The sequence below is a fragment of the Rhinolophus sinicus genome, linkage group LG06 (assembly GCF_036562045.2).
Source record: "Rhinolophus sinicus isolate RSC01 linkage group LG06, ASM3656204v1, whole genome shotgun sequence".
Lineage (NCBI taxonomy): Eukaryota > Metazoa > Chordata > Mammalia > Chiroptera > Rhinolophidae > Rhinolophus > Rhinolophus sinicus.
The window spans coordinates 163,512,392-163,525,217 of NC_133756.1; the positions used below are offsets into that span (position 1 = coordinate 163,512,392).

Genomic DNA, 12,826 nt, shown 5'->3' on the forward strand with positions numbered 1-12,826 from the left:
ATCACTCCTATCTCTGCCTCCATCTTCACACAACCTCTCCTCTGTGTGTCTATGTTCCTCTTATAAGGACACCAGTCACTGGATCACAGCCCACTCTCCTCCAGTGTGACCTCATGTTAGCTTGGTCACATCTGCAAAACCCTATTTCCAAATAAGACCCCATTCTGAGGTTCCGGGGTTGGGACACGGACCTCTTTGTGGAGAATGCAATCCAACCCATCCCAGTAGGGGTGCGCTCCCATCCGTGGGGGCTGCGGTTCTCTTTGCCAGGGCCCACACCGATTGGGGCGGGGCTCACGCTTCCGCTCTCTGCTCCAGTGCGGCCCACCCTCCAGGTTGCCTGATGGAGCTGTCCATCAGCCCAGGAGGGGCGGGGCTCACGTCCTGGCTCTCCGCCCACTGCGTGCCCCGGGGGGCGGGGCTGCCTGATGCAGCTGTCCGTCAGACCGGGCGGGGCGGGGCTCAAGTGCCTGCTCTCTGTCCGCAGTGCGCCCCCGGCGGCTGCCTGATGGAGCTGTGCATCCAGCTCAGTATCATCATGCTGGGCAAGCAGCTCATCCAGAACAACCTGTTCGAGATTGGCATCCCGTGAGTACCTCCGGGCGCATGCGCAGGGGATCTGGGGCCGCGGGGGTGACCAGAGTGACAGGCGATGTGGGGCCTGGGCCTGGACGGGGGCGTGAGACAGGGAGGTGGTGAGGACGAGGGAGGACGGATCAGGAGCCACCCCATGGTGGACGGGGAGAGGAAGGAGCCAGTGACTGTCCCCAGACAAGCTGAGGATGGGGGGAACCGACCCACCTGCCCACTTCTGCGGCTGGCAGGTGGAGGCTGTGCCTCCTTACCTGGTGCCCTTCAGGAATCGTGGCCCGTTCCCTCCCCAAGGCAGCTGGCCCTCTGCAGGTGGGGACATTTTCCACAGTTTTCCATGATCCACTTCCTCTCCCCAGGCCCGCCTCCTCCCCCACGACTTCCCCCGCCCCTGGTGTCCGCTTGGGCACAGCCCGACCCCTGCACCTTCAGGGTCTCCCCGTGCTTTGTGGTGGCCAGTTGCCCTCTGTGCACCTGTTTCCTTATGTCGCCAACAAAGCAAAGCGGTGACACTTGACCCCTGTCTCGGGGGAAAGGGCAAACGGGGTCGTGGACAGAAGTCACGGCAAACACGGCGCGAAACGCACAGCTCAGAGGAGTAGGAACACAACCCGAGGTGCAGGCCCGAGGCCCCCAACACCCACCCTGCCGGCAGCCTGGCAGGTGACGCCACCACGTTCCTTTCAGGAAGATGAAGAAATTCATTCGCTACCTGCGGCTGAAGCGCCAGAGCCTCTCTGACCACGACGAGCATGTGAAGAGGAAGCAGCGGTACGAGGCAGACTTCACGCTGGAGCCGTTCGCGGGCCTCACCCCCGAGTACATGGAGATGAGTGAGCGTGGGGGCCGTGGGGGGACGGGCGGGACACATGCGGCCGCAGCTGCCCTGGGCTCGCTGGGCCCCTGACACACAGCAGGCGAGCAGCACACACTTAGGGACAGAGCCTTGTCACCTGCAGTCATGTCACTGGATGGGAAGAGGATGACCAGACGTGGCACATAACTCTCAGGGGTCGGGGAGAGATGGGATGAGACCAGGTGTGGCCAGCATGGCAGCCACCTGGAGCCTCCTGACCCCATCTTCCCCTCCCCACCTGCCTCCCTCTGCTCCGGCCACACTGGCCTCCCGCTGTCACCCGGACACAGGCCTGCTGCTGGCGCTTGCCCTAGCTGTGCTCTGCCCGGAACACTGTCCCCCTAACACCTGCATGAGTCCCCTCTCCCTTCCCCAGGGTCCTGCTCCCAATGTCCCCACCACAGGAGTTTTCCTGGCCCCAGTGTTGAAAAGGGGCAGCCCCTCCCAGGCACAGCCCCTAAGCTCTGCCCTCCCCCTGCTTCCTGTTCCCCATCACCCTCTCATCGTCAGCCCTGCTCATTCCTTTTCCTGCTGTCTGTCCCGGTAGAAGCCAAAGTCTGTGGAAGCAGGACCTTTTCATTTTTCTCTTCACTGCCACGCCCCCCTGCACCTAGAACAGGCCCAGGTATACAGTGGGTGCTCAATGTGTGTTTGCTGAATACATGGATGAGCGAAGGAGGCTAGGAAGACTCATACAGAGGGGTCCCAGATGTAGGGCCCCCTGGCCACCATGGAGAGCTTATTTAAAATGCTGGTTCCTTGGCCCATCCCTGGTCTGTGCAGGATGAGACCTGGGACTCTGTATTTTTTAACGACCCCCTGGGCAAACGCAGCCAAGGGCTGCTCTGCCGTGGTGCAGCAGAGAGCGGCAGCGTGACCTTGGGTTGGGAGGTGTCTGTCTCATGGCACCGCGAGCCTCCCCTGCCCTCCTGTTGGCCCAGCCAGTCCATATAAGTCACTCCCAGCTTCCCAGGTGAGTGTGCAGGGAGCACTTGCCTTTGGCTCGGACAGAAAAGAACCTGAGACTAAAATGAGGAAACGGTGTTGTGTTTGGATGACATTCTGTTTTCTCCTGGAGTAAAATCCCAGCTGAACCAGAGGCAGGTGGGCTATTTACATTCAGTGTGGGCTCTGGGAGGAGGGCCTCCCCTGCCGGCCACTGTGGGAGGCTGGACATCGAGAGAGGCAACCTGCGACAGGCTGAGAGACCGGAGGTCATTTCCCAGACTTGAATTTATGTGAAGGCCAGAGGTTGAGTCCCATGTTCCTTTCGGGTCTGATGGAAGTAGATCCCAGGACGGGCTCCTGCTGCCCACCCAGGAACGGCCCACCCACGGCCCATGCCACACCCTGCCACCCGCTGGCTTTCACCCTGCCACACCCACCCGGTCTCCTGGAGGCCAGCTCCAGCTGGGCACCTAGAGCACGCAGGTGTTCACAGACGGGAAGAAAAGGCCCAGCCAGGCATGTCCCACCCCAGCCCCATGGAGGCTCCAGCTTTCCTCCTGGGCCATCAGTGTAAGGGAGAGCGGACCCACAGCCTTAGCTTCAGCAGCCCCAGCCCACACACAGAGCCTGCACACCGAGCTTGTTCGAGGGCCCCCAGTACCCCCAGAGCCTTCAAATGAGACCAGTGGCCACAGAAGCACCCTAGGGCCCAGAGGCCATGTGGAGCCCCCCACCTGCCGTGCTAATGGCCAGGCACAGGGTGACCTGGTGCTGCGTCCTTGTTTACCACCTGGCCCGGGCGCCTTGGATGGGTGCTGCTGTGTACTTCCTGTTCCAGCTGCTCCCATGGTTCTTCTGCTCAGCAGCCTTTTCCTGACCCTCGGGGGAGCCGGCCAGCCGTGTGCTGGCTGCTGTGGTCCAGGCAGAGAAGCCCCAGGGCTGGCCTGCTGAGGATGAGAAGGAGGAGTGAGAGGGAGGACCGTGAGGCAGGGCTGAAATTGTCCTCAGTGGCTCCCGAGGCCCGATGGGAGGGGACGCAGTGTTGCTGGCAGGCCCCCCAGGTCCAACACCATCTAGCTGATGGGAGCATTGGGGCCCTTCCCAGCCGGGACGTGGATGGCTGAGGCTGGGCCTTCGTGCTCATGGTGGCCTTTTCCCCACTATTTGTGATTTTTAAAGATGAGATATAATAAGTGAGTACACGCCCATTGTTCAGGAAGCAACACTGAGGTGCAGAGCAAAATGTGGAACCCTCCCCCTGCCCCTTCCTAGCCTGGGGTCACCCTACATGTGCAGAGAGCACATGGGAGGCAGGGCCCCAGCCAGACCCAGAGCCATTCAGCTCATAGGGCTTGGGAGGTAGTGGGGACCCACCATGTGGGAGGCGGGGCGCGACGTGTGCTGACCCCCATTCTCTTTGCAGTCATCCAGTTTGGCTTTGTCACCTTGTTCGTCGCGTCCTTCCCCCTGGCCCCGCTGTTTGCACTGCTGAATAATATCATTGAGATCCGCCTGGATGCCAAAAAGTTTGTCACTGAGCTGCGAAGGCCGGTGGCCGTCAGAGCCAAAGACATCGGTGAGTAACCCATGGGAGTGGCTTCTGCGCATGGGTTGGGTTGGGGGAAGGGCTCCTGTTCTCCGGAAGCTAGAGCCTGAGTGGGCAAAATGGGGCCAGGTCTAGGTCCCCACAGGCTCCTTGCTGCGCCTTGCCTGCGTGGAGACTCAGAGACTTGGGCGGGGGTGAGGGAAGGCCCCAAGGCTCCTTCACATGCCACCCCGACCTCCTAACTCCTGAGACATATTGGCCGCTGGAAGAGTTAGCCCAGGTATCTGTCACCAGTCTGCTGCCCCAGACAGTCCACCAGGTGCTTTCTCTCAGGTGGTCCTCAACACCCCTCCTCACAAGGGGTGTTGTGTGCCCCCCATCCCCAGAGCACAGAGATGGACCAATGGGAAAGCTCATATTAGCTGCTTAGCAAGTACCTTCCCACATAGTGTATCATTTAATCATTTCATGTTCACAGAAAAGAAAGGAAGGAGGAAAGGAGGGAGGGAAGGAGGGTGGGGAGAGCTCCCTTCCACTGATGAAGGAAGAACATTGCCCGTAGGGGTCAGGGCTGAGCTTTTTAACCCCAAGTCACTAAGGGGCTCCTCATCCATGTGATGGAGGGGCTGGGCCGTGGGGAATGGCCCATGTAATGTCAGCATAAAGAATAACTTTCTAATAGAGATGTCAGAAATGGAGCCGACTTCCTTGTGGAGTGCTGAGCTCCCTGTCACCAGAGGCATTCAAGCAGATGTGGGTGCCTGTCTGTCCGGAAGTCGTAAGGGATGTGTGCCCACTCCGGGCAGGGCTCAGAGCCCCACGCAAGCCTCGGCCAAAGCCGGCCCACACCTACAAGGACCAGGCCCATCTCATCTTAAAGTGAATCAACTCAAACCTGAAACCCGGTGTTCAGGCTGAAAATAAAAAAGTCTTTATTGGGATTTTATTCTGAAATGAGATAGAAAATTACAAAATTGTATTAATTTTATCTCCCACTTACCACACGGTGAGTGAGAACAGCACTTCTGGGCTACTTTTTGGAGTAAGCAGATTGAATTGCATGTTAGAAGTGTTATTTGTCATTTTATCAAAATTAGGATTGGAGAGCAGCGTGCTAGCATACCTCCAGGTGGGACTTCCGTAGCCCAGACGTGATCTTGCTAACCTGCGGGGGCTCCTTCCAGGAGCTTCTCCAGCCCTTGGCATTGGGTGGTCCTCGTTGGAAATGCCCCTGGGGCCATCCCATCCCAGCAGGGGCCCCGCTGGGGCCGCAGGCTCTGTGGGTGCCCACTGCTCTCCGCCATCCACCTCCAAGATGGCATGAACTCTGGCTTCTGCACAGGCAGCCTCCTAGGTTAAACTGCATGACCTGGACATTTGCACAGCTCAGACATGGCCATGTGTCAGTGATTTCATCCAGTGCGCCCCCCACTTGTGCAGCGGGATCCATGGTGAGACCTGCGGTGGGACCTCCTGTGAGAGGGGCGTTCTGTGGGGAGGGATGTGGAGCCAGGACCAAGTATAACTGTCACTGCCCTGTGACGCGGCGCTTTAGCCATCAGTGAAGACTCTGCAAGCAGACACCTCCCCACTGGACTTCCTGTAAGACCTGGGTACGATTTGAAACGGTCATTAAGGCCCCTGAACTAGCTGGCCTTCTGAAGTCCCTTCTGGCCACAGATTCTGCCTCATCCTTGGTGCCTCATCCTCACACGGGGCGGCGCTCAGCACACAGTTTCCGGGAAGGGCCACCGAGTCAACGTTTTGGGCTCTGTGGACCCAGAGGTCACATCCTTGAGCCAGGACAACCATTTTCACAGAAAGGCCACGTCGCCCGTGTTTCCTTCATCTCACACTTCAAATGTAAGAAGCGATTCTTCACCCGTGGGCCATCCAAACACAGGCCACAGGCTGGGTTTGCAGATTCCCTCTGGAGACCAAGGTGACACTGCACCAGGCTTCCTGTAAGTAAGGACACCACGCCTGCTCGGAGGTCGGAGCCCAGAGAGCGGTGCCTGGTATTGAACGTCTCCTGGGGTGTTCGCTGCCAGGTCCTCTGAGGAGCTTGGTCCCACTTTCTGGATGGGGAGACTGAGGTCAGGTGATTAACAGCTGAGCTGGAACCAGAGAACACCAAGCCCTCGGCCCCTCCCGGAGCAGTCTCCCTCCCCCCGCCATCCCCTCCTCGCCCCGTGTACCCCCCTAAGAAGAGGGTTTGCCTTGAAAAGCTTCCATGGCACAGCAAAGGCCTCAGAAGGAAGGGGCGGATGGACCAGCCCGCCAGGCACACCCTGGACAGTCCTTGGGAATTCTGGAGCTCTGTATCCAATAACAGTAGAGAGTGTGGCCTCCCTGTCACTAGTTCCTTACAAAGGCCCGATTCTCAGGTGCGCAGAGGCCCCGGGCGAGTCCACAGTGGCGTGTGTTTGCTTTGGCGCCTTTGCTTGGCAGAGCCCTGGCCATCCCCTGCGGCCACATCCTAAAACTTGCAAAACCCACCGGGGTGAGAGCGCCTGGGACAGCCTCCCCGCCTCCACGGCCCACTGTGGCCGTGGTGCCCGCCACGAGCAAGGCTTGGATGCATGTCTTTGGGATTGTTGCTCAGGAGTCCTCATTTTGTCCCACTTCTTCTGGGTCAGAGCTCACTTCCTGTTTCTGCCTGGCTGGGTGAAGGCATAATCTGCTCTTCTTTCACACGGTATTTATGGGCTCCCTCACAATCGCCTTGCCTTGAAGAGGCTTTTGTATTCCTCCTGCGATCCCTGCGGGGCCCCAGGGGACAGAGGGCCCCAGTGGCCCCCATGCCCTGTACCCATAGGGCAGAAGCTCTATCACCAAGCACATGTGCTTTGATCTCCCTGCCTGGCGAGGAGAGGGGGCGTGGCCAGTTGCTGGCCGCACCAGCCCTGTGCAAGTGGGACCGGCTTCAGCTTCCAAGCCCTGACCTTTGAGGCCAGATTAACAAGCTTCCTGCTCTTACCCTTCTCCTTCCGTGTCTCAGCCACAAACTTCTGCCTGCATTCAGCTCCTGGGCACTGCATGGTCAGGGCTGATGAAACACCTCCTTTTCCGTGTTCTTGAAAAAGGGGCTCAGCGTCCCTGGAGGGACAGAAGCGCCTTGAAGAAGAGGGCAACTTCCCCGTCCCCCTGCGAGATTTTCTGCAGGAAGCCCATAGATTTTTCCAAAGAGCATCATCCCCTTTTTCCTGGAGACCATCAGAGCAGTGGTTCTCACGCTGCAGTGTGCATCCAAATAACTGGAAGAAGAAGGTCAAGACTGCAAGAGAGGGTGGTTCCGCAGGCCGGGGCTGGAGTCCTGGTTTTGCATTTTTCAAACCCGACCCCGATTCTGGTGGGGGGATCATGCAGAGGACCATCCGTCTGGATATAAAGACAGGCTTAGGTCCCGGCTCTGCAGACTCTCCCTGACCCCCCTCGTTGTCCTCTGTCACCTTTCTTGGCTCATTGGGCCGGTCACTGGGGCCAGCCACAGACCTGTCACTCATGCTGAGCTCCCGTGCTGCTTCCCGTGGGAGCTCCCTGCCCAGAGACTTCAACTTGCCCAGGCTCCCCTGTGCCCCAGCACCCCAACTGGGAGGTCTCAAGCTCAGGCCCCACAGGGCCAGGTGGGCTGCATGAGTGAGTGAACCGTCTGCACAGGGAATGTTCTCACAGCCCTGGAGCTGTGTGGTTGTCACCATTTTCCCGCTCCCGTGGGGAAGACCAAAGAGAGCGCCGTAAACTTGCCATCTCGGATGAGGTCATAGCTCGCACCACGCCAGCACAGGACTCAGGAAGGGCCAGCAGAAGTGGGTCTGCAAGGACACCAAATGCTTGCTGTCACAGAATTGTCACCATCCGGGGCTGGGGAGCGAGAGATCCTGCTCCTCGTGCGCTGACCTAGGGCGCTGCCTCCAGGCCTGTGGCTTGCAGCCTCTGGGCCACATGTTTTTGCAGACCAGCAGCATGTACCCCCAAAACGGGGCCTAAGTGGCGCCCCCATGCGCTCATCGCTCTCCTGGCCTGGACAGAGAAAGCTCAGCCCACCACATTCCTCTGTGATGACAATACCCAGTGACAGGCTTTGTCCCCTCCCGCCCTTTCTGAGAAGTGCTGGTAATCGCCACCTCAGATCTGGCTCAGGGCGGGGAGGGAGAGCCCCTGGGGCAGGGTCCTGGCCTGATAGGACTCGGTTAGAGAGGGGTGGAGGCCAGGCCAGCAGCGCTGGGCCCCTTTCCATGAGTCACAACATCGAGGCCCTAATAAGCAGGGCCTGCCCTGGGCCCTTGGGTAAGACGCTTCCTCCCTGGGCCTGGCCATTTCTCACGTCTGCTGGGGAGGCCAATGGAGGAACACATGTTTTTCCAGGTGCAGTGCAGTGATCCTTTACTTACCTGGGAGCGGGTGCAACGGTGTGCCGTGGGGTGATAAGCAAAGGGGCGTCTAGACAGGAAACGGTTTGCACCTCACTGCTGTCAGGTCATTTTATCATTTTTACCCAGGACATGACCTGGCCTCCCCAGCAGAGAGCCCTGGCTTTGCTCTCTGACCCCGTGCTACCTCTGGCCTGTCCCTAAGTACAGTTACCCTAGTGCTGGAGCTACGAGACCCTTCCAGGACAGCCAGCCTCATGGGTTTGGTCTCCAGTTACTGTTACGTCGGCTCTATGGGGCAGGAGCTGTCCCCAAATGAATCTTTGTCTCCTAAGAAAAAAGGCATCATCTAAGCCAGTTAGTGTATGAACAGGTTCACGGAAGATTTTCAGCGCCACTTAGGCACCAGCCGTTTTTAAGCACCTCTTTCAGAAGCTACGATTTGCTTACAAACAGCTGATGAGTGCCACAGCCATGGGCATCAGCCCGGCTCCCCCAGGTCCTCCCGCGAACAACTCCCCATTACCACAGGTCCGAAGGCACCCCAGCAGAGGATCCATGCGGCCCTTGCCAGCTGGAGTGACAGAGCCAGCTGTAGGATGGTCTTTCACACTGTGCTTCTCTTTCCCCCAGGAATCTGGTACAATATTCTCAGAGGCGTCGGGAAGCTTGCGGTCATTATCAACGTAAGTGACCTCGGGACCTCGACCAATAGAAGCCCAGGCTGAACCGCCCCCAGACGGGGACCCCTTCCAGGGGAGCTGGGCAGGTCTCTGCCTCCAACCTGGGTGTGGCCCCAGCTTGCCGGACCGTCTGTGTCCTCTTTAGAAGTGTCTCTTGGTCATATTGAGACGTTGCAGTGACATCTGGGTGGGAATAATAATGGCAGCTACTGTTTATGGAGCATCTAAAATGTTCCAGGCCCTTCTAACCTCCTTCAGTGCACCCACTGATTATTGGACACACAGCCCTCAGTGGCAGGGCCTTATCACCCCATCTAAGAGGTGAGACAACCGAGGCACAGAGAGGTCAGGTAATTTGCCCGAGGCCACACAGCCAGTGACAGACTGCTCTTCAGGCTGCCGGAGGGGCTGACAGGAGTGCCCCCACCCTTCATTTGCTCACTGGACGTTTCAGTCACATTTCCAAGTCGTGGGCAGAGTGTCCCCTGGCCAGGCCCCGGGCTGCGGGGCATCCTGTCCCTGCCAGCTGGGCCGCGCTCACCCCACTGTTCCCGGCCCAGGCGTTCGTGATCTCCTTCACGTCTGACTTCATCCCGCGGCTGGTGTACCTGTACATGTACAGCAAGGATGGGACCATGCACGGCTTCGTCAACCACACCCTCTCATCCTTTGACGTCAGCGACTTCCAGAATGGCACTGCCCCCAATGACCCCCTGGACCTGGGCTACAAGGTGCAGATCTGCAGGTACCGCTCTCGCCAACTCTCGCTGACGAGCCACACTTGCTGGGTTGCCGGGAAACCCCCGGTTCGAGCCGGGATTCTCTCAGGGGCGAGTCACGGAACAGTTCAATCTTGCTTCAAGGAAAAAGAAAGTACCCCTGGGGTGAGGGTAGGAGGGCATTCAGAAGTTCAGGGCAGCCTCAGGCACAGCTGGATGCAGGCACTACAGCGTGCCAGCTGGCCCCACTGGGCCCTGTGTCCGATGTTGCTTTCCTGCGTGCTGGCACCGTTTCCTAGCAGGCAGAAGGACCCCAGCAGCTCCTGCTTTGCAGCCTCTCTGCCCAGCCGCCCCGGTGGGAAGAAAGTCTCTTCCCAATAGTCAGCAACCGTCTCAGGATGGAGTCTCGCTGGCCTGACGTGGGTCACAGGCCAGGCCCTGACCTATCCTATTGCCAGAGGGTAGAGGGCTCTTATTGGCTAGGCCTGGGTTATGTAGCGGGGTGTGGGGAATCGGGGGAACCCAAGGAAAACTGGGGTGCTGTGATGGGAAGAACGGGTGATGGATACTAGACAGGCAGAAGCAACAGATGTCTGAGCTAGCCAGACCTGTGGGGCCCCATCAGCTGTCCAGACGCTCGGGACGTGCAGGGAGCCCCCAGGAAACACGGAGGCGGGACCTGGCCATTCGCTGTGTATCTTCCACGTGGCAGCCTGGGTTTGGGGCTAGGGACTAGGTGGCATGATCCCCACTATCCAAGGACCTCATGCAGGGGGACGACGGAAGCATAAGCAGATCAGTGTGAAGGGGTGATAGTAGCTGGAAGCCCAGGTGAAGGGTAGAGGCAGTGGGGGGCAGTCCAGGGGACCACAGACGCAGGTAAGAGCCGAGCTGAGAATGGGTGTGTCTGTGGGAGGGAGACTGCAGCGCGATCCCTTGTCCTAGAGCATGAAGTGTAGAGGGACACGGGCCGACAAGACTGAAGGAGCATGAGGGATGGAGTGTCCCGTGTAGCTTTGAAATGAGGCTGAGGGCAGGGAAGCAGAGTCCAGACAGTGTGATCACAGCGTGCTCAACATCCGGTGACAGTCCGACTGTCACCGCCAGCTAGAACTCAAACGACGTCAGGGCCAGCACACATGTCCCACAGCCACGCAGTGAAGCTCGGCCCTTTCACACGGGGTGCTGGTTCCTCTTACTTTACACATAGTTCTTGTAAGCTTATGTCACCTTGTCTCTGTCACCCTTGACCAAGCAGCAGGGAGTGAAAAGATTGCTAGGGTCCAGGGCAGTGACAGCAACAAGTGCATTTCACTGCAGAAAAAAAACAGGCTCAAGAACTAGAAAAACAGTAGAGACAGGACACTGGGAAGGCAGGCCGACCTCCACAGCATAGGCGCTGCTGATAGGGCAGACGCTCCCAGGTGGCCCGGAGTCATCAGAGAACAGTGACACAGTGCCCCAGTGTTCTCTGCCAGGGAGGGGACCGCACCTGCTCTGGGACCCGGGTCAGCAGTGAAGGACCAGCTACAGCCAGGTGTGCCAACTAGAGAGGGCAGGTGACACACAGACAGCAAAACAACACCGTTCCCGGTTTACAGAATCCCCCCCCCCGCCCCTGCTGCACGTTTCAGTGTACACGTCAGCGTGTACATAAGTCACGAGGAGGGCCTGGGATGATGGGCTCTCCCCCCACGTGGTCCCCAGGCGCAGTACGCGGCGTTGCGGAGCTGGGAGCCGGGGGAGGGGCTGCAGAGCCATTCCCTGCTGTCCTCCCGCTGGCACTGCTCCAGGCACCCGCAGGCAGAACCAACCTCCCAGCTTCTAGTCAGGGCTCTCCCACGAGTCGGGCAGCACCAGCACCTTTGTATTATTCGAACGTCGTGACCCAGCACACACTCAAGCTTGACCTGTTCACTAAAAGTGAATTTTAGAGGCAGAATGACTAAGGACAAAGAAGGCAGGGAGATAGGTGGTCCTTTCATTAGCACTCCCCTCAGAGGTGGCCGTGCGGACTCATGGGTGAGCCTCAGCTTTTAAGAATCAGGCATCGGGTCGCAGGCATTGGTTAAGGAAGCAGCCCCCCGGCTCCTGTGTCGTTGGGGTGTCCTGGCCGCGTGGGGGAGAGGCCAAGAAGACAGGGCAAAGACCCATTTTGTAAGCGTCTTGTTGCTTTTACATGGAGGCAGAAGACGTCCCTGCTCCTTAGGATTCAGGTTTCAGCCAGGGCCTCCCCCATCCATTGGCCATGACCATGGGCTGCAGGTGCTACATGCTCCCAGCCACTACCGGCTACGCCTGTCAGGCCGCCTCCCACAAGAGCTGGTGGCAGGAGGCCCAGCACCCAGCCCAGCCTGGGGAGGCGGGTGTGGGAGAGGCAGCATAGCAGAGCTGAGAGCTGTGCTCACTGCTGGCTACCATGTATTCCTGCTAAACAGGCATTGTCTCATTTAATGGTCACAGCCACCCCTAGAGAGGGCATTATTATTCTCCCCCGGGGGGGGGGGGCTGGCAGGCTGCAAACAAGAGCTAAGCAAGGCAAAAAATAACATTATCTCTGATAGAGGTCAGTGCAGGTGGGGGGAGGTGGCATCTGGACAGGTCTGTGAGTGGGCGTTGAGGGTTGCATAGGAGTTTTCCAGGTGACCCAAATACCTGGTCTCCCAGCCTCCCGATGCAGCTGGCCTTGAGCACAGAAAGAAGAGGGAGGAATAGATCGTGCGGCTTCTGACTCTGGGAGAACAGGGGCTGCCTGTTCCCATCAGAGGTCAGGTTGTGCAATTTCTGTGTCACTCGGCAGCTGGCACCAAAGCACGTGTTCCCAGCCCAATCCTGTCTCTCAGGTTGGCAGCACAGTGCTGAACAGCCCTCAGAGACTCCCATCCAGCTCCTTCCAGACATTCCGCTCTGTGGGTGAAGGGCCCTGCCCGTCATGTTCCCCTCTGAATCTGCACCCCAGAATGGGGTCTGGCACATGGCAGCTGCTCAATAAATGCTTGCAATGTGACTTAATGAGGGAATGCTAGACTGAGGCCCAGAGAGGCCAAGCATTGCACTGGGACACACAGCAAGGCAAAGCCTTAGCTGGTTCTGGGTCCAGGCCAGGGCTA

At 58.6% G+C, this 12,826-nt stretch overlaps 1 protein-coding gene across 10 annotated transcripts in view; it reads left to right on the forward strand.

Moving 5' to 3' along the window:
- The window catches only part of ANO1 (anoctamin 1), a 155,482-nt gene that overhangs the window by 137,901 nt on the left and 4,755 nt on the right, over nt 1–12,826 (forward strand). For all 10 annotated transcript variants that reach the window (XM_019755675.2, XM_019755679.2, XM_074336865.1 and 7 more), the window contains 5 exons: nt 488–588; nt 1,279–1,424; nt 3,819–3,971; nt 8,948–9,000; nt 9,558–9,742. In XM_019755675.2, coding sequence (XP_019611234.2) covers nt 488–588; nt 1,279–1,424; nt 3,819–3,971; nt 8,948–9,000; nt 9,558–9,742 — 638 coding nt within the window. The remainder of the gene's footprint in view (nt 1–487; nt 589–1,278; nt 1,425–3,818; nt 3,972–8,947; nt 9,001–9,557; nt 9,743–12,826) is intronic.